We start from the raw sequence: 20,840 nt of genomic DNA, 5'->3' as shown, positions 1-20,840 counted from the left end.
GAGAGACCCTGTCTTGAAACACACACACACAAAAAAAAAAAAAAAAAAAAAAATTGAAGAGACTGTAAGTGATTATATTTATGACTTTAGAATAGGGCTCCTTAGACTAAGTAAATACAGAAACAGAAACCATCAAGGAAAAGATTGCTGGATTAACCTACATTGAAATTAAGTATCTTGGTTGAACATAATAGAGAAGAACAAGAACTGAAAGGCAAACCACAGGGTCAGAGGAAACATTTCCAGCTGTGCACCAGCAATCACGAGATGTGCAGCCTGCTAGACAGACAGGGACTTCCATACAGAAAGACAGTCGACTGTGCCTCCAAGATGTCTTAAGACGATAGTCAGCTTTGCAGCCAGCTGTGCTAGCACACATCTCTAATGATGGCACAGAGGTGGAGGCAACACGATTGTGGGTAATAAGTGAGACTTTTTCCAAAACCCTGGAGCTCATCTCTGTTAATGACCAGAGTAATGTGAGTGCACAGATAACGTTCATTCTCTTTTAGAGTTTGTTTATTTTAAAATTTTTTATTTTATGTGTATGGGTGTTTAGTCAGCATGTATGTCTATTAAAGACTTAATCCCAAAGATGGGTGAAAATTTGACAAGTTAAAACTTCCTATTTTGTCCATAATTTTGTCCATAAAAAATCAGCCATATGTGTATGAAGTGTTCACGACAGTAGTGTTGAAATGCCTTACATTAGAAGCAGCCCGGATGCCGGCATGACTGTGCATCACTGGTTTCTGTAAGGAGCACTGTGCAGCAACAGAGGAGCTGATGTGCATATTTGCAGTGGGGGTGAATCTGACCAGTGGTGGCTCAGCCCTAACTCTAGTGCTTAGGGGAAAAGGGGAGAGAACCATTGGCGGTCCCAGGACAGCCTGCTTTATACAGTAAGCTCCTGACTACCCAGGGCCACATATCAAGATGCAAAACGCAAATAATATATTCTGTTGTGCTGTATTTTATGAAATAAAGTTAATACAAAACTATGAATTTATGGTTATGTGGTAATGGCTCCTCTGGAGAGAGAAAATAGAAATAACACAGATAGGGTTATAGGATGTTGGTGTTCTCTTAATTGGCCTAGATGGGTTTCCCTATTAATAGTTGCCCTAATTTTTGTTTGTTGTTGTTTTTTTAAGCATATTTTTCTCCAATCGTGATTCTTTTTTAATATTTATTTATTTATTATGTATACAGTATTTGCTTGCATATATCTCTACAGGCCAGAAGAGGGCACCAGATCTCATTATAGATGGCTGTGAGCCACCATGTGGTTTCTGGGAATTGAACTCAGAACCTCTGGAAGAGCAGGCAGTGCTCTTAACCTCTGAGCTATCTCTCCAGTCCTGTTTTGTTTTTTGAGGCAGCATTTCTTTGTGTAGCCTTGGCTGCCCTGGAACTAGCTCGTAGACCAGGCTGGCCTTGAACTCATAGAGATCTGCCTGCCTCTTCCTCTGCCTCCTCAGTGCTGGGATTAAAGGCGTGTGCCACACTGCCTGGCTAGTTTCCCTAATTTTATTGAGATAGAATTGATGCTCAGTCAACTGTGCTTGCTTGAAATATACAATTTGATCATATGCCTGTGAACCCATTACCATATGCTCTACTAAAAGTGAAAATTGTTTACTGCTATTCTAAAATTTCCTTTGGTAATCTCTTCCTGATTTCTAGGCAGCCATTGATATGCTGCCTATCATCGTGGGTTAAAATTAGTTTATATTTTCTAGAATTTTGTAAAAATAGAATTATACAGTCTGCCTGAGCTCTTTTCATGCCTGGTTTCAGCATAACAAGTTTGAGATACACTTACCTAGTAACAGGATTCAGAATACACAGTTGCTTTTTCCCTTCAATGCTAATGATCAAATCCAGGGCCTTGCACTTGTACCACTGAGCTGAACCTCCGAAGTTCCTCTTTTTACTATTGAATAGCACCTTGCTTTATGAGTATGACACAATTTATCCATTCATCTACAAATGAGCACTTGGATTTTTTTCCAATTTCTCTAAAATTGCTGTGAACATTTGTCTATAAGTCTTTGCGTAGATAAGTGTTTTTATTTCTCTTGGCATGTTTATGAGAATTAAACATGTTTTTACACAGGTGTGATTACTATGTAGTAATCCATTGAATTGTATATGTTTGTGCAATTTTTATTAAAACTTCAGTTAAAACAAAAACATTAAAAAACAAGATGATGGGCTAGAGAGATGACTCAACAATTAGGAGGTACTGCTGCTTTTCCCGAGGACCCAGGTTCGATTCCCAGCGTCCACAGCAGCTCACAACTGTCTTAACTCCTGTTCCAGGGGATCTGATGCCCTCACACAGATGTACATGATGGCAAAATGCCAATGTACATAAAATAAAAATAAATAAATTATTTTTAAAAACCCAAGATGATAATGTCAGGCATGGTAGCACATGCCTTTAATTCCAGTGCTCAGGAGGCAGAGGCCTGAAGATTTCTTGAGTTCAAGACCAGCCTGGTGTATGTAGCATATACTAGGCCAGCCAAAGTTACAATTGTCCCCCTACACGGGGGATTGGGCCCAGGCCCTCACATATGCGAGCCAGCACCCGATTGTTGAGCTGTACCCCAGCCATATGACTTTAAACTTTCCAGCATGAAGTTTCACCTTTGTGACTTCATTCTGGCATTTAGCAAGTTCACACATCGTCTGACAGAACTCTTCCCCCACTCATTCTAAAGAACAACCTGTCAGTCAACATGCTGCATGACACGGTGCCCCTTATTCCTCTGGTTTCCTCTTCTGGCTTCCAGGGGAACTGCCACGTGTGATGCAGAGACATCAAAATACCCATACACATAAAACTAAAATCTTAAAAAATACAGTGTGTGAAGCCAGGCATTGGTGACACATGCCTTTAATCCCAGCACTCTGGAGGCAGAGACAGGCGGATCTCTGTGAGTTGGAGACCAGCCTGGTCTACAAGAGCTAGTTCCAGGACAGGCTCTAAAGCCACAGAGAAACCCTGTCTCGAAAAACCAAAAAAAAAAAAAAAAAAATACAGTGTGTGAAGAGTGACCCTTTAACTCTCCATCTTCATGTATAGAGTATTGGTTGGTATGCAAGGAAGTGTCCATACATTCTTCAGTGAGAGGGTAAGCCACTCATTCTATAGACCAGACTGGCCTGGAACTCACAGAGATCTGCCTACCTCTGCCTCCCAAGTGCTGGGGTTAAAGGCGTGCGCCACCACTGCCCAGCCACACTCACATAATTTAAAGCAATCAAATAAATACAAAGGAGAGAAAAGAGTAAATGGCAGACATCAAGCATTTCTATGAACAAGGACAGTCTCCTAATACCACTAACACCATTATCACAGAATGGTATCACTGGCCGTAGGCTAATGTAACAACCTGCTGGGTGTTTTAGATCTCTTAGATTGTTGAAATTGCATTGTTAACCAGCCAAAACCTTATTAAGATTTTTTTTCTTCTTAGAAATCATATTCCATGCCCATTAGTATTGAATTTCAACGGAGATACGCAACAATTGTTCTAGAGCTTGAGCAGTTGAACAAAGACCTAAACAAAGTTTTGCATAAAGTTCAGCAGTACTGCTATGAGGTAAGTGGTTTGCATTGCTTTTTTTTGTTTTTTTGAAACAAGGTTTTACTTTATAGTTATGACTGACCTGGAACTTACTCTAAGCTGACCTGGAACTCACAGAGATCTCTGCCTCCCAAGTGCTGGGATTAAAGGTGTGCTATGCTATCATGCCCAGCCTGAATTGTTTTACTTTCCCTCCATGTTTCATTATCTGAAATTTAATGCTTTCACTGTTACCTCTTACAGGCTCTACATTAACACGGATGTTTAAAAGGTCTTTTAGCAAAGCTATATTTTAACAAATACATTTACTCATATCAGTATTAAGAGTATTTTATGTATAGTGAACTATCAATTTTCAATTACTAAATTATAAGTGATATTGTTCTATCAAAAAAAAAATGAACTTCGAAGTCAGCATCCAGAAAACTAATTATCTTTTGTTTGCACACGCTCATGCTTGCTTCTGTTCATTTGTTAGGGGCAAGGGCTAATGGGTACCAGAGTGAGCAGTCAGTTTCAGGTGTCATTCCTCAGGAACTATCTACCTTGTTTTATCAAACAGGATGTCCCTGGGACTCAGGGCTCGCTAATTAGGCTTCTCTTTCTGCCTCCCAACACTGGGATCACAAGCATATACTGTCACACCTGCTTGTTACATGGGTTTTAAGGATCAAACTCAGGCGTTCGTGTTTGTACCGCTAGCACTTCCTTGGCTGTGCCATCTCCCCAGTCCTTTGTTTCATTTTCTTTCTATGTATCTTGCTACATAGTTTAGGTTAACCTTGAACTCATAATTCTGCTGCCTCAGCCTTCTCTAGCCCAAGTGCTGGATTATAGACATGCAACCGCCATGCATGCCAGAACAATTATTCTTACTCCACTATCCCAGAAACCATATTTTTGGTTACCATGATCTTTTTTTTTTTTTTTTTTAATATATGGGTGTTTTTGCCTGTATTTACTCTTCTTCACCATGTGTGTACCTGGTGCCATTGGAGGCCAGAGAAGGTGTCAGATCCTCAGGAACTGAAGTTATAGACTGTTATTAGCCACCATGGGTGCTGGAGACTGAAACCAGGTCCTCTGCAAGAGCAAGTGCACTTAACCGCTCAGCCATCCCTCCAGCCGCCTCCCTTAGGCTTGCTTATTTGTTTGTTTGTTTGTTTGTTTGTTTGTTTGTTTGTTTATGTGTATAAGTATTTTGTCTGCATGTATATATGTGCACCATGTGTATGCCCAGTGCCTCCAGAAGTCAGAAGAGGGCTTTGGGTTTCCTGGAACTGAGCTACAGATGGTTATGAGTCACCATGTGCATGCTGGGAACTAAACCTGAAACCACTGCGAAAACAATGCTCTAAACCACTGAGCCATCTCGACAGCACCCCCTTTTTTTTCCTGGTTTTCATGACATTTCTCTGTGTAGCCCTGGCTGTCCTGTAATTTTCTCTATAGATCAGGCTGGTCTTAAACTCACAGAGATCCATCCACCTGCCTCTGCCTCCTGAGTGCTGACACTAAAGGCGTGTGCCGCCACCACCCAGCTAACCCCGGCCCTTTTTAAACAGCATGCATTCTCTCAGCAATCATACCCTGTATTATTCTGTTTCCTCTTCCTTCAACTGTGTCTTAGAACTGTGAATCTTAGATTTCAGGTATACAATCCCAGGAGTTTAGGAAATTTTTCATTCACATGTAATTATAAATAATAAAGTAGTTAAACCATCATCTAAAATTTGAGGCTTTTATTATGAAGTATTAAATTATTGTGGTGATTTTAGAATTTTTCTGCCCTTGAATTCTTTGAAACTGTGTTTCTAGTGAAGCTCCTATATTATTGATAGGAGATTCCAATCACCATATTGGTAAGTCCCAAAAATCTGCCGTAGATTATGATGTCTAGCTACTTGAACTAAACAGAATGAACTGTGATCACCTATGCTGTTATTTTAGCCTTCCACTCTCACTCACACACCCCTTTCCATCCCACACTTCAAGTTTCCGATAATGACATAACCAGGGTTTTGTATGTTCTGGGTAAGTTCTTTGCCACTGAGCTAAATTCCTAGTCCCTGGGTTTTAATAATACAGTATTACTCTGCAGCCCAGGCTGGACTTGAACTCACAGTCTTCCCACCTCCACTTCCTAAGTGCTAGGATTACAGGTATATTCCACTGTGCTTAGCTGTATCATTATTTATTTCTAATTTTCTGACAGTCGTCTGCTGCCTATCAGTGATTTGTTCTAGTAAATAGATTTCCTACTCCAACTAGCAACTCTCCAGAAGTATAGACCACAGGGCTTAAGAGACTTCTGTAACAAAAGGGCACATAAAGATGAGGCTTACACAGTCTTTGTGGAGTGCCCAAGGGCATTTGCAATAGGCTTCTTTCCCACTCAAGTGAAATGAATTGATTTCCACAAAGCTCTTGAAGTAGAGCATTGATTTAAAGAAACAATAAACCAGCGCTCTATGACTTGGCAGTTTATTCCTTAGTATACACAGACAACATGTATTTACCAAAAGGAATGTACTAGAATGTTCATTTCTTATTAGCACCCATAATCAGAAACTGGATACCAAAATAAATAGGTAAAATTTGGAAATCAGAAATTTGGGGCTGCAGCGATGGCTCAGTAGTTAAAAGCACTATCTGCTCTTCTAGAGGGCCCAGTTTGTTTCCCAGGACCCACATGGAGGTTCACAGCCAGTTCCAAGGGATCTGACACCCCCATCTGGATCAGGCATACAAGTAGCCAAAACATACACATAAATTAAATTGAAAAATGTTTTCTGTTTGTTTGTTTGGTTTGGTTTGTTTTGACATAGGGTTTCTCTGTGTAGCTTTGGAGGCTGTCCTGGAACTCTCTCTGTAGACCAGGCTGGCCTCAAACTCACAGAGATCCACCTGTCTCTGCCTCCTGAGTGCGTTCACCACCAGTACTTGTCCATAAAATAATTTTTTTTTAAGAAATCAGGGGAAAAAACTGGGGGTGGTGGTGGTGCACATCTTTAATCCCAGCACCCTGGATCTCTGAATTCAAGGCCAGCCTGGTCTACAGATCAAGTGCTAGGCCAGCCAGGCACACACAAAGAAACCCTGTCTCAAAAACAAAACAAAACAAAACAAAAAAACAATAAATAAATAAATAAATAAATATAAAAATTTCAGAAACTACAGATACCCATAAATACTAGGATAGATCAATAAATGTGCTATCATTACACAGTGGTGTGTTACCTGCAATGAAAATTACAGAATTCAATTACTGTTCAGCTCTTTGAACAATTCAGACACAAAAGAATAAAAACTGTATGATTCCATTTTACGTGTTCAAACACCACCACCAGCTGGCCCATGAGGCTGGAAGTCAGGCTGGGGCTGCCCTCTGCCAGGCAGCCCTGGAAATTGCTGGTCACTAATCAAGAAAAGACACACAGGGCTGGAGATATGGCTTGGTGGTTAAAGCACTTACTGCTCTTGCAGAGGACCTGGGTTCAATTCCCAGCACCCACATAGCTCACAACTGTCTCCAACTCCAGAGTCCAACACCCTCACATAGATATATATGCAGACAAAACACCAGTGCACAGAAAAATAAATAAACTATTAAAAATAAATGAACATCAGGTAGTGGTGGTATACATCTTTAATCCCAGTACTTGGGACACAGAGCCAGTCTGGGACAGCCAGAGCTGCACAGAGAAACCCTGTCTCAAAAAACCAAAATAAACGTAACATTTGACAATGACCATAGTAATGATTGATATAAGCAAGGCTCATCAATGGATGCTCAGACTGGTAAAGAAAAGTGTGATGCCAGATAGGAGCTTTATGTAGCCTCAGAGTCTTCTCATGAGTACTGATTACAAAGTGGAGATCTTTACTATGTGGAGATGTGGCAGATTCTTCACTACTTCACAGTAGAGAAACACATCTCACTAGTGATGAGCTAGATGAGCACTGGATGCCTCCCAGTAGTGATACCGAGAAGGGCTCTGCATCACACTGTGGTTCTCCTGCCGGAAACGTGCAAGTTCAGTCTAATGACAGCTCACACAGCCTGTGTGGAGGGTATCACCCAGCTCCCAGGTGGTAGGAGAGAAGTGATTCCCCAGGTGTCCTTTGACTCCCGCGTGTGTGCCATGATACATGTGTGCCGTGCCCCACACAGTCTTGTCAGAGTAGATCTTGTGTTTTACTCCTCCCTGTTCAGCTTGCACCAGACCAGGGACTCCAGCCTGCTGATCAGCCAACAGACTTGAGACGAAGGTGTGAGGAAGAAGCCCAGGAAATCGTCCGGCAAGCCAACTCCTCCTCAGGACATCCGTGTGTTGAAAATGAAAATCTGACGGATTTAATCGCCAGGCTTACTGCTATTTTATTACAAATTAAGGTAAATTTCAGAGAAAATAGGTTTATAGTTTTTTTTTTTTATACTAAGCACACTGTATTAATTTGTTCCTATGTATGTCTGTATTTAAGCTAAAATTTAATTAAATTTTGAAACATTTTTTTCCCTGTAGTGTCTAGCAGAGGGAGGAGACCTGAATTCCTTTGAATTCAAATCACTCACAGATTCATTAAATGACATCAAGAATACAATAGATGCTTCTAATATCAGGTAATTAGATATACGATAACTATTTTATGTTAAATTCATAGTGACATTTTGGTAGAGGTTTTAAGAATTTTGTTTATTTGTGAAGTATTTGTGTATTTGTTTATCCCTTAAATATATTTAAAAAGACTTTTTCACTTATATTCAATTCTGTTGACAGAACAGACATTTCACACAAGCTCTCTGTAGGAAGGCATCAGGACATAACGTTTGGTTTTTGATTTGTTGTAGACTTAACAACAGCTTCAGTAGCCCTGACACTCCTTTGCTTCTAAGTATACTTTCCCACAATCACTGAAACAGATCTGTTTCTTCCCTAAAGGCATTTTCTTAGCTGTTTTCTAAGAAACAACTATTTACTAACTAAAATTAAGCCTCCCTTAGGAGAGAAGGGGAAAAAAAGCTTTTCTTGAGGTCATGAGATGTCTCAGCAGGTAATGGCACTTGCCCTTGCTTGCTTGGCCACCTGAATTCAATCCCCAGAACCCACATAAAGGTGGATGTAGAGAAACAACAGAGTTGTCTTCTAACCTCTACATGTGAACCTGGGCATGCATGCACACACACAGTAATAAACGAGTAAGTTTTAGGGCTGTCAAGATGGCTGAGTGGGCAGAAGCATTTGCCATATAAGCTTGGATCCGTGTGCTTGGTCCCCAGAGCCCAAATGAAAGCAGACAGAAAGATCAGACTGCACACAGTTATCCTCTGACTGCCATGGCACACACACTATAAACTAATAGACTTAGTTTTTGTTTTTCTTAATGTTGTGATAGTTAACCTTATTTTCTCTTTCTTTAGTTGTTTTCAGAATAATGTAGAAATCCATGTTGCACATATCCAGAGTGGCCTAAGCCAGATGGGAAACTTACATGCCTTTGCGGCCAACAACACCAACAGAGACTGAGCACAGGAGACCTGGTACCCAACTGCACAAGACCTTGGTCTGAGGAGTCCTTCTCATTAATCTAAGTTTCCAACACCAGTTAACCTGTCTGCTGGAAAACGAGGGAACTGTGCGTCTCCAGACATGGCTTCTAATACACTGCACTGCTCCTTAAACCAGCATTGTGCTGACCAGCATTTATTTATTCTTCTTTTACTATCCAGATGCAGTAGTGTTGCTTACATTTCATGTTTATCAGCAAATATTTTTAACCTAAAACTATCTGAACATACTATTTCATGGAGGAGCGTGCTCACCATTTTTTTATACATGCATGAATTCTGCTCAGCACATGCAAACAACTCCTGTGACAGAGAACACAAAGAGGCATGGTCTTTTCCATGCGTGACGGAATCCATCTGAAAAATCACCGGTCCAGTGGATTTCGTTGATCATTATATCTCAGGCTTCAAAATTTACATCGTGAGTGTGGGAAGTCGTCCTGGTGTTAAGGAAGCCACTGGAAGATGGATGGGAAACAGAGACTTAAGTATATGTTGCATATACTGACAGTATGACATGGTTCTATAGATCAATTTATAATAATAACTATTTTAATTTATCATAATTTATAAAACGTTGTTTATCAGTAGAAGAAAATGAAGGAGTGGGAAGAACTGTATTGTAGGCCGCTGGATTTCAGCGAGTGGACTTGGCATGCCTTTCCATGATTCAGGGCGAAAAGTGCTATTGTTAGATTTATTTTAAGAAAAAAGACTGATAACACACTATTTTCATATTTTTTGTTTATTTGCACAACTTTAAACCAGATTACTGGTTAAAATCCAACAGTACACAATTTATAAAGTAAAAATATTTTATAAGGAAAGCATATGACCGGTGTGAATTACAGAGGGAGGTTTTGTTTTAGTTTTTTCTTGTTTGGTTTTGTTTTTTCTTTTTTTTTTTTTTTTAAGAAAAAACCTGCCGAAAATAATCTTGTAAAAAGTATGTATTTTAAAATTTTTGTTTTAATATAGATTATTATAAAGCCAAAATATAATTGTTTTCAGATTTGGAGTTTAAAATATAACTATAGAGGTGATTCTGATTCTTTGACGTCTCATAAAATGAGACTTTTTGTAAATTAATGTATAATAAAACTGAAATAAGATTATTTTCCATTTGAAATTTTTGTATAGTTTAAAAGCGCTTCCGTGTTCTTTGTTGGTATTGGGCCACTGCAGATCTTTAGTGCAGAGTTTATATTTAGCTAAACTGTTATGTTAATTAAGAAATGCATAAATCTTTTATTCTTAATATTTGTAATTCTAAATAAATCGATCTATGAAATTTAATATCTGCATTCTCATTTCTTTAATATGAGTTGATAGTTAATTGTATGTAAAATGTTTCAGGGGGACTGGTGAGATGGCTCAGCAGGTAAGAAGTGCTTGGTGCCCAGCCGGGCAATCTGAGCTTCAGCCTCAGGACCCACATGGTGCCAGGAGAGAAATTACTCCTGTCACTTGTCCTCTGACTACAGCACACACACACAAATAAATAAAAGTAATATGCTTTTATATCCAGGTCTGGTGGTGCACTCCTTTAATCCCAGCACTTGGGACCCAGCAGAGCCAGGTACATTTCTGTGCGTTCAAGGCCACCCTGTTCTACATGGAGAGAACCTGTTTCAAAAAAAATTTCTTTTTAAATGTTTTCAAGAATTACAGTTTCCACTAAGCTTTCAGGAGATACACTACAGATCAGTTACCAGGCCTTTTATATTGTTTTTGTTGGAGACAAATTCTCACTATGTTGCCCAAGCACATTTTGCAGCTGGGACTTAAGACACACACCACCATGTCCAGCTCTAATTATCTTGAAAAACATCACCATTGGTATTGTATTAGGGAGAGGTGGTTTACTTTGGTTTTCATTCGTTAACAAATCACTGTGGAAACACTAAGCAAGTAAATTATTTCTTCTACTGTGGACCTAGCAGAAGACTGAATTTAATAATATATTCTGCATGGAAGTAGATAAATGTTTTGACATGTTTCTTTTATATTGCTTAAAGCTCGATTGTCACACATAAGTCAGACACACAAGTGTGTCCTTCAGTGCTGTGGTGTTGACACCAGGGCCTGCTCCTGAGAATACAGCTGAAATTATTTTTGCTAAGGAAAGAACTGTCTATTTTGAGTTGTCGTTTTGAGTTAGCTGCACCATGTCTTGAATGACACTGTCACTGCTGAGCACATGTTTGCAGCTTTGCAGAAAGCTCCCAGGGCCAGATGGTGCCAAAAGAGACCAGTTCTGAATTACTGGACACTAACTTTAAAGTCAAATTCACTGGTCACTGAGAATGTAAAAACATGCCTATTGAGTTTTCTTTATTGAGCTGACCTGGTGAGGGTTAGACCCATTGTAGGGGACAGTAAGCCACGCCTGTTAGAGGCTGGTGTGCCTGACCATGCCTGTCAAGGTGTGGTCAAGGTGAGGTCAGGCGTGGGCTGTTAAGGGACCGAGAGAACATGGAAACTCCCTCTCCTGCCCCTTCTCTCTGGCCTGGCTGCTCAGCTGCCCCTGGCAAGCTCTGACTGCGTTTGGCTGGTATTTATCTCAATAAAGATATCTCCACCTTACAGATTACAGATTGTCTTTTGGGTCACACAACTAACCCATAATCCCAGCTACTTGGGAGGCTGAGGCAGAAGGATCACAAGTTCATGACCAGCCTGAGCTACAGAGTGAATTCAAGACCAACCTGGATCACTTGGTGAGACCCTGTGTCAAAGAGTTAAAAATGGGGCCTAGGGATTGCCTGGAGACACAGTGCTTGCCCAGCATGTATCAGGTTCAAGGCTCAGACACAGTGTTTGCCTGGCCTGTGTGAGTCCAATGCTCAGACACATAGTGTTTGCCTGGCCTGTGTGAGTCCCAAGGTACCAGCACCACACATGAAACAAGTTTGTTCCTCTTCAGGTCTCATGCAGCCACCCTGGCCTTGATCTTGCTTATAACTTTTGATCCTCTGGCTTCCACTTCCCAAGTGCTAGGATTAGTCATGGCTACCACACCAGCTTTAAGTTCTCTCCTTGGAATCTGTCTTCAATCACTGCTACTCACTTCGCCATCTGCAGCTGGGACATCACAGTGATCTCTCCACTTAGCTCTCAGCACCTACTCAGCATCTCCACATTCAGACAGGGTGGCATTCTTAAAATGCAGAGTTGGTCATGCTATCCCTGTCTAGGAATACCTTTAAAGTCTATGACCTTGGGACAAATTCAGAAGTCTGAGAAAACCTACAAAGCCATGCACAGTCCAGTCAGTCTCCACTGTCTCTCCATCTGGTTCATTATCCCACACACAGGGCCTTCATTTCCCTTCTCTGTAACTTGCAACCATTCCTTACTGATCTTACTGCAGCAGTACTTTCCCGAAGGGGTGCTCCTTGACCACAACCCACATCCAGAAATGCTACAGACAGCCTACCTCTGCTATCATGAGCAGTAATTCGGATCTTGTATCTCACAGCAGTGTGTGTGTGTGTGTGTGTGTGTGTGTGTGTGTGTGTGTGTGTATGCTGTGAGATATATATCTCATACACACACACACATATATATTGCCTATTTTAACTCTAAATCCTTATGACACCGTGAGCACCTGCCTGTTCACAGGCACTAAATAGTATTTGTGTGATGAATTAGCCACTGAGTATCTCAGCGCCTTATTGTCACTGGAATGATTGTATGCTTTTCCGTGATAGCTTTGAAAGACAGTAACTTGCATATGGAAATTCTGATTTGGGGCCTTCTTTTAAATGGGTTCCATTATCCTAACTAGAAGGGTCAGTGTGGCAAAGGAGCCATGAAGTTTAACTAGTGGGTTGAAGTCCTGGCCATTGCTATGTTAGAGCTCTGTGACCATGAGCCATTCTTTTATTTTCTTTCTTTCTTTCTTTCTTTCTTTCTTCCTTCCTTTCTTTCTTTTGTATGGTGGTTTGCCTGTCTGTGCATACATTCGTATACCTGGTGCCCATGGGGGCCACAAGAGGACATCAAATCGGGAACTGGAATTAAGGACAGTTAGCCATCATGAGAGTGATGGGAATCAAAGTTGTTGCAATAATAGCAACAAGTATTCTTAACTGCTGAGACATCTCTACAGCCCCGAATTACATGATTAACTTTAAGGTGTTCTGAAATCTTTTCCATCTTGTCACTGGATTTTCGTCATCTCAATTGGCCTAAACTGTCATCTAAATTGTCACCAGTTTTAAGTGTGAGACTCTGATGGTGAGACCTCAAACTAGCGTATCAGTATTTGTACAGATCTTAAGTTAACTTACTCATTTACATATACTGGGAATGCAAAACTAGAAAGAAATATGAAACCAAACTACTCAGTGAGTGCTACCTACTTTGAACAAGCAAAGATAAGTGTGGCGATCTGAATGAGAATGGCCCCTATAGCTCATACATTTGCAAACTTGGTGCCCAGTTGGTGGAGGAGGGATTAGGTCTTGTAGAGGATGTGTGTTACTGGCTTTGAGGTCTCTACCTCCTCATCTTCGGATGTGAGCACTTGCTGCCATCATGTCTCCCCCTCTCCATCATGGACACTAACCCTCTGAGACTGAAAGCCCAACTGAACACTTTGTATGATGTGTCGCCCTACCAATGGAGTCTCATCACAGCAATGGACAATAAGCTTTTTAATTTTTTTCTTACATTTACTTATTGGTTTTGTTGGGGGTGGTTTCACACCACAGCACTCATGTGGGAGTCAGAAGCCAGCTTGAGGATATGACTTCTCTCCTTCCACCACGTGAACCCTGGGGATTGAACTCAGGTCATCAGGCTTGGTGTCAGACATGTTGACTCCCATGGAGCCATCTCAAAAGCCCAGCAAATAAGCTTTTAACTCGAATCAATTCTCAATGCACTGTACTTGGAGAAACTTCCCTTGGAAATGTTTTCACAGCCATTCAGTATGTGCTGAGCAACTGTGCACTGACATGGTGATTAAGAGCCGCCTAAAAACATAATGATTAAGAGCCAAAAACAATTCACTTTGATGGAATTTACGTGAGGGCACCAGTGAGAAACATTTAGTAATCCACTAATGTTGTACAGGAAACATAATAACAAGTGCTAAGAAAAAAACAGTAGTCAAAGTAACAGGTACAAAAATTAAAATTAGTTAGAAAAAGTTTAGGTTTCAGAAAGGTGGGTGTCTGAGCTATTTTGAAAAAGAAACTTTTTTTTTTCTTTTCTTGCTTTTTCCAAAAAGGGTTTCTCTGTGTAGGTTTGGAGCCTGTCCTGGAACTCTGTAGCCCAGGCTGGCCTGGAACTCAGAGATCCACCTGCATCTGCCTCCCAAATTCTGGGATTAAAGGTGTCTGCCACCATCACCCAGTTGAAAAAGAAACTTAAAACAAAAATAAATTTAAAGGGGGTGGGGCTGGCTGCTCTTCCAGAGGACCACCCAAGTTCAATTCCCAGAACCCACATAGCAGCTCACAACTGTCTGTAACTCCAAGATCTGACACCCTCACACAGGCATGCAGGCAGGCAAAACACCAATGCACGTAAAGTTAAAAAAAAATTAAAAAGAAACTTTTTTCAATGAGTCCCAACCAGAAAGGAATCAGTGAGACAGAGAGGTGTACTGTGGATAAATGATCTAAAGGTTTGCATAAGCTGAAGATGGTGTCTTTTATTGGGAGCATAATTTGATAACTGGAGGCTACTACAGATTTCCAAATAGAGTCACTTCTTTTCTGAGTAAGTGGGGAATGAGATGCACTGGGGCTCCTGGAAGAACTTGAATGTAGCCTCTTTAGTGATGAGTGTAAAGATGACAGGCCAGATGAAGAACCAGTCAAGAGGGGAGCAGGGGAGAGGTGTTTAGGGCACAGTTTCGGTTAGGAAAACTAAGCTGAGGAAATCTATGGTAATGGCTATAATTAATAACAACATACCATATACCTGAAAATTGCTAAAATAATAGATTCGGTGTCATCACAGAAAAAAAAGAGGCAGCTATGTGAGGTCATACATGTGTTACACAGATTGACTTGGATATATCTGTTGTATATCATACAATTTTAACCAAATATAGCAACATCTAGTCACGGTGGCACACACTAGTGATCCCAGAACTCGGAAGACAAGCGTAGAAGGACAGGCATTCAAGGTCATCCTTAACTACACAGCAAGGTCAAGATCAAAACAAGAGGCTCAGTTAAAAAGAGTAATAAATCTTGGTGATACGGTTAGAGTTGAGGGTGTTGGCTAGAATGAGTGACTGACTCTAGGCTGTGGGTCCTGGAGGGGCCATGAGGAGACAGCGGCTGCCAAGGAAAAGGGGACATTGAGTCAATCTGAAGGTTCCCATGAAGAAAACAAGTTCTGAACAACAAGTCTGAAAAATAAGGATATCCCAGGGGGAATGGACCAAATTGAATGTAGAGACTCTGAGGTTCACAGGTGCGCCTGGGTGGAAGGATGAGTGGCCACAGAGAACAAGCCACCGGTAAAGGCTCAGTGGCAAAAAGGAGAGAAACCTTCAAGTGAGAAATGATCCAGAACCATGATCAACAACAAGGCCACGGCCAGTCAGGGTAAGAGTAGTGTTCTGGTTCGTGTCTCCCCGGACTCCTCTTAGTGCATCCTGAACTCTCCCAGAATCGTCAAAAATTACCGAAAGCAGAGAAGATGTGCTCTTCCCATGAGTCCAACTTTGAGCCGAAGTCTTCCGAGAGCGGTGGATAGGTATCAAAACTCTGACCTTGAGAACCAGAGTCACAGACGCCTCCTCCAGCTCTGTTGGGATCTGGAAGGCAGTTCACATCTGCCTGCAGAGGCGGCTGGGGCTTCAAACATCTTGCTTCAGTCCCTGGAGCAGAGCGATGGAGCCAAGCTTCCCGCCTTGCTGATAAGGGCTGAAACCACTTCCCACTCTGGCGCCTGGACTTGGCCCGTCTGTTCTGGAACCACACCTGGGAGACAGGAGGAAAACACCGCACAGCTGCTTTGAGTTGGAGTTTTTGTTGTTGGTTTGGGGGCTTTTATTGAGATAGCATCAAACTTAGGTTGTCGCCAAGGATGACTTTGACCTTGAATTTCCAATTCTCCTTCCTCTACTTCCCCAGAGCTGGGGTTATAGGCATGCATCACCACACCTGGTTTGTGTGGAGCTGGCACAGCACCATGCACGCTAGGCAAGCCCTCTACAAAGCAAGCTATCCCCAGACTGGCACAGAGTTCTTCCCTATCAGCTTGTTCTCAACGAGCAATATAAATGCCAGTTATTATTAGCCATGGCTCTCTGCTCAGAGCCTGTGGTTTACAGAAAGCACTTGAGTTGGTTTTTGATGGTTGGGGCACCAGACTTCTCCAGGCATTCTCAGATGCAAAGCTGGAGTGGAGCCTGGTTCTGTCTACACTTGCTATACTTGGTTTGTTTGTCTGTTTTTCATTTTACACATTAAAAAATAAATGAAAGACGGGTCGCCAGGCCTTGGTGGCGCATGCCTTTAATCCCAGCACTGGGGAGGCAGAGGCAGGTGGATCTGTGAGTTCGAGGTCAGCCTGGTCTACAGAGCGAGTGCCAGGACAGCCTCCAAAGCCACAGAGACGGGGTGGGGGTGGGGTGGGGGGGGGGGTCTTGTGGATCCCAGGCGCTTCACACTGGATATACAGGCAGGGATGACATTGAGTCCCTTGATTCTTCTGCCTCCTAAGTGTCCTAAGTGCTGGGATTTCAGGCATGGGCCAGCACACTCACCTGTCTACACTTTATATGGGACTTTTGCAATGAGAAAAGAGGTCACAGAAGTAAGGGCGCCAAAGTTCTTGGGCAACAAGACAGGGCTACTCTGCCTTGGTGACAGACTTTCAAATTATTTAGAGTCCAGTTTTGAATGTCTGGACTCCCCTGTCAAAGCACGTAGGTATTTTTCCTTAATGAACCTCATTTCTGTGTGTAAATTTCTTTGCTGTGTCTCCATGATCACTCAATGTGGCCTGCTTAGGAAGCCTCTGGTGACAACTGTTGAAAGTGACAGCTGAAGCTGGGTGGTTGTAGTGTATACTTTTAATCCCAGGGCTCCAGGGAAACAGAGGCAGGCGGGATCTCTGAGTTGAAGCCAGCCTGGTATATCAGAGCGAGTTCTGGGCTGGCCAGAAAAAAGGCGGGGCTGGGGCTGGGAGCGGTCCACACTCTCCTTGGATTAAATGAGGCCTCCTACATAAAACTGCATTTGGGGGCACAGACTAACAGTCAGGACGGCGAGTTTCTAATTTGGGGGAGGGAGGCGGAGAGACAAAGCTGTAATCCAAGCACTCAGGAAGCTGGAACAGGAGGATTGTGAATTCAAGTCCAGCCTGCCTACTTAGCACCTGACTACCAGAGTTAGCCTGTCTCAAACACACACACACACACACACACACACACACACACACACACACACACACACACACACACGAGTGTGGCGCGCAGCTTCTCTCTCCAGGATTCTGATCTAAATTACTCCGGACAAGAAACTCACTTTGCACTCCGTTTTTCAAAGTTAGAAGAAAGTTGCTTGCCTTAAAGGTACCTGGTGATTCAACCGTGCTCTACTACTTAAAATCAAAACCAGAGGAAGACTCGTGACCTCACCCCTCTCCTTTGTCTTCTTAGAGGACACTGGAAAATGCTCAACTACTTCCCATCGCTCTCCTGAGGGGACCTTTCAGGGGGGTCAGGAAGCCTCCTAGCAGCGCAAATTACAAGGCCTTTACTGACATCTCTATTTAGTGGTCTAGAATCACGAGGTTCAAGAAAGTAACTTGGGGAAACGACTCAACAAGCCTGCGACTCCCGATGCCCTCCACTCCTCCGCGCGCCTGCAAACGCACTCACCTGGATCCTGGACTCGGGGAGCAGCGTGAGCGAGGCCAGGCGCTCCCGCAATTGGATGTCGGGGTACATAGTCTGGCGGAAGACGAGCTCCAGCAGCTGCAGCTGCTCCGAGCTGAACGACGTGCGCTTGCGGCGCTGCGGCGGCGCCGACGGGGCGGCCGCGCCTTTGGGGGCCCGGGGCGGATCCAGGCCGGCGGGGGTCTGCGCTGCGGGTCCCGGGCTTCGGCCTGAAAAGCACGGCGTGACCGCCGGGGCGCGGGAGTCCGGGGGCGCGTGGGGCGGGAGCGGCGGCCCTCCCGGGTGCGCGGCCGGGAAGGAGGGGAAAACAGCGCCCTCGGCGAACTGGAGCTGCTGGGACCCTGCTGCAGCCATGGCTCGCCGACACTCGCACGCCCCCCGCGCGCCTGCAGTTATAGCCACCCGGGGCTGGGGAGGGGGCGGCGGCGCCATCAAAGGCGTCGGGGAGGCAGGCCAGGTCTCCTTGGGGTGCGAGCCCGCCCCGGCCCCGCCAGACGCCGCGGGAATAATCGTTTCCGCTGACCTGGGGACGGAGGGAGGGAGGCGCGAACTTGAGCCAGCCAAGCCGCTCCGTCCCTTCCACGCCCATCCCCAGCCAGCCCGACCACCAATCCACATACCTAGAACAGATCCGCTTCTGAGGGGCCGCCCCAAGTGCCCGCCAGATTCCATCAGAATCCCCTCTTCTTGGTCAGAAGGTCCCTCAAGAGCGCCCGGATCTCTCCTGGGCCGGGTTCTCAGGTCCCCGCTCCGAGCCGGGCCCGCTGTCCGCCTGTCACCATCAAAGGCGCTGTTTACCACCCCTGCTATGTGCTAGACCTTACTCCAGGTTGGTCAAACAGCCTAGCGCTGTCCTCCTCCAAACCACCCCGACACATCCTGAATCCGAGGGGGGTGAAGATAAAGAAACCTCAAAGCGGGTAGGCCCACATCCTGAGCAGGGACGATGCTCCTGCCTGGAGTATCTGTGACTTGTCAAGAAGGATGGTGTAAGCTGGGCGGGTTGAAGTTGAGCCGGGTTAGCGCTCCGAGAGAGTCCCAACAGCGCTCAGAGCACTCCTTGAAGTTTCTGCTCCCTCTAATGCCTTTCCTTTGTCCCCTGGGGCCCATTTGAAGTTCCCGTTTTGTTTTATGCTGATTTGTAGTTTAATTATGACTTCTCCGTGAATTCATTTATTCTTACAAGTCGTCTCCCCGCTCCACCCACTCTCTGGTCCGGAGGATAGAACATGGAACCCGGAAAATCCTGAAGAAGTCGTCCACTGAGCTATAGCCTCTGCTTTCTTTTGAAATGTGTATGCATGTGTGTATGTGTGTGTGCACGTGCGCGTGCGTGTGTGCATGTGCTCGTGTGTGAAATCTTGCTAGGCACTCTGCAAAAGCTTTGGCTAGATCTTGGTTACTTAGTAGAGAGATCCGAGGCCTGCAAGGCTGCAACAGAAGGACACAGCACCAGAGTGCCGCTTCCACAGTCTCAAGGGAGCTCTCTACTGAGGGAGGGGTGTTCCACAGCCCAGCCCAGGACTGTTCCTGCTGGTTCTACAATGCTAATAGGAGGTCTCAGAGGAGAGGGCATGTTCTCTTGCGTGCTGTTCATAAATACAGCATGTTTGCTCCCACGCATGTGGGTCCCCAAGGAGGCCAAAAGAGGACAATGTGTCCACTGTTTCCAAGATGCTGGCTGTAAGCTGCCTGACATGGTGCTGAGAACTGAACCCTTGTCCTCTGGAAGAACAGCAAGTGGGCATATCTTCACGATGGGCAATCATTCCAGGTTTGAAAGCACAGAGTGATCTGAGAGCTGCTGAAAGTTCCAGGCTTGAGTTGTCCTGGCCTCCTGCATTCCATAGATCCTGAGAACCCCAGGCCGGCTTTTTCTGGCTAATCTAGTGGCTCTCCTCAGCCTTCTCTTCTTCTTCTTCTTCTTCTTCTTCTTCTTCTTCTTCTTCTTCTTCTTCTTCTTCTTCTTCTCCTCTTCCTCCTCCTCTTCCTCCTCCTCCTTCTCCTCCTCCTCCCCTTCCTCCTCCTCCTCCTCCCCTTCCTCCTCCTCCTCCCCCTCCTCCCCCCTCCCCTCTTCCTCCCTCCTCCTCCTCCTCCCTCCTCCTCCTCCACCTCCTCTACCTCCTCCTCCCTCCTCCTCCTCTCCCTCCTCCTCCTCCTCCTTCTTCTTCTTCTTTTTACACAGGGGTTTTCTGTGAAGCCTTAGCTGTCCTAGAACTTGCTTGGTAGACCAGGCTGGCCTGGAACTCACTGAGATTCACCTGCCTCTGCCTCCCAAGTGCTGGGATTAAAGGCGTGCACCACCACTGCCTGGCTAGCTCCCAACCTTCTTAATGCTGTGGCCCTTTGTACAGTTCCTCATGTTGTGGTGACCCCCAACCATAAAATTATTATTTACTACTTATATGAATCATAATATAAATATCTGATATGCAGGCTATCTGATATGTGACCCCTGTGGGGTTGTTCAACTCCCCAAAGGGGTCCAGATCCACTGCTGATCTAACTCTTCCCTCAAACACACATATTCTCTCTCTCTCTCTCTCTCTCTCTCTCTCTCTCTCTCTCTCACACACACACACACATACACACACACACTCTCTCTCTCTCTCTCTCTCTCTCTCTCTCTCTCTCTCTCAGGCACACACTCCTCCAAACATCTCCTTTTCTTTCCTCTTCTATTTCTTTGCCAGACTCACAGAGTCTGGAATGGGAAATCAGATTTTTATTTTCTATGCCTCCCCCGACCCCATACATATATCAGGGTCTTGTGTATTCCAGGCTAGCTAGCCTCAAA

The 20,840-nt window shown here is 44.0% G+C and overlaps 2 protein-coding genes across 8 annotated transcripts in view; one reads left to right on the top strand and one right to left on the bottom strand.

Annotated features, from left to right (window-relative positions):
* The window catches only part of Lin9 (lin-9 DREAM MuvB core complex component), a 40,918-nt gene extending 30,454 nt beyond the window's left edge, over positions 1-10,464 (top strand). For all 6 annotated transcript variants that reach the window (XM_027418836.2, XM_027418841.2, XM_027418837.2 and 3 more), the window contains 4 exons: positions 3,489-3,614; positions 7,816-7,995; positions 8,126-8,223; positions 9,022-10,464. In XM_027418836.2, the coding sequence (XP_027274637.1) occupies positions 3,489-3,614; positions 7,816-7,995; positions 8,126-8,223; positions 9,022-9,127 (510 nt within the window). In that variant the 3' untranslated portion in view covers positions 9,128-10,464. The remainder of the gene's footprint in view (positions 1-3,488; positions 3,615-7,815; positions 7,996-8,125; positions 8,224-9,021) is intronic.
* Positions 10,465-15,809: 5,345 nt separating this feature from the next.
* Mixl1 (Mix paired-like homeobox) lies at positions 15,810-18,397 on the bottom strand. Of its 2 annotated transcripts, none has more exons than XM_027419059.1 (2): positions 18,022-18,397; positions 15,810-16,147 (listed from the first exon to the last, which is right to left on the bottom strand). In XM_027419059.1, exons 1-2 carry the CDS (start codon positions 18,395-18,397, stop codon positions 15,810-15,812), a joined length of 714 nt encoding a protein of 237 aa, XP_027274860.1. The 2 variants fall into 2 exon arrangements, with proteins under 2 accessions (XP_027274860.1, XP_027274861.1); XM_027419060.1 differs by having other exon boundaries at positions 15,810-16,118; positions 18,026-18,397.
* Between the last annotated feature and the right edge of the window lie 2,443 nt (positions 18,398-20,840).

The sequence above is a fragment of the Cricetulus griseus genome, chromosome 5 (genome assembly GCF_003668045.3).
Source record: "Cricetulus griseus strain 17A/GY chromosome 5, alternate assembly CriGri-PICRH-1.0, whole genome shotgun sequence".
NCBI classification, from domain to species: Eukaryota; Metazoa; Chordata; class Mammalia; order Rodentia; family Cricetidae; genus Cricetulus; species Cricetulus griseus.
Note: the sequence above shows the minus strand (reverse complement) of the source record. Positions and strands in the feature narration are given on the sequence as shown.

What these genes read in the sequence shown, in the direction of transcription:
- Mixl1 (XM_027419059.1), bottom strand. Translation starts at nt 18,397, where the DNA reads ATGGCTGCAGCAGGGTCCCAGCAGCTCCAGTTCGCCGAGGGCGCTGTT. An exon ending in CGAGTCCAGGATCCAGGTGA is followed by an intron (nt 16,148 to 18,021) that starts GTGCGTTTGCAG and finishes AACTCAAAGCAG; the next exon opens with CTGTGCGGTGTTTTCCTCCT.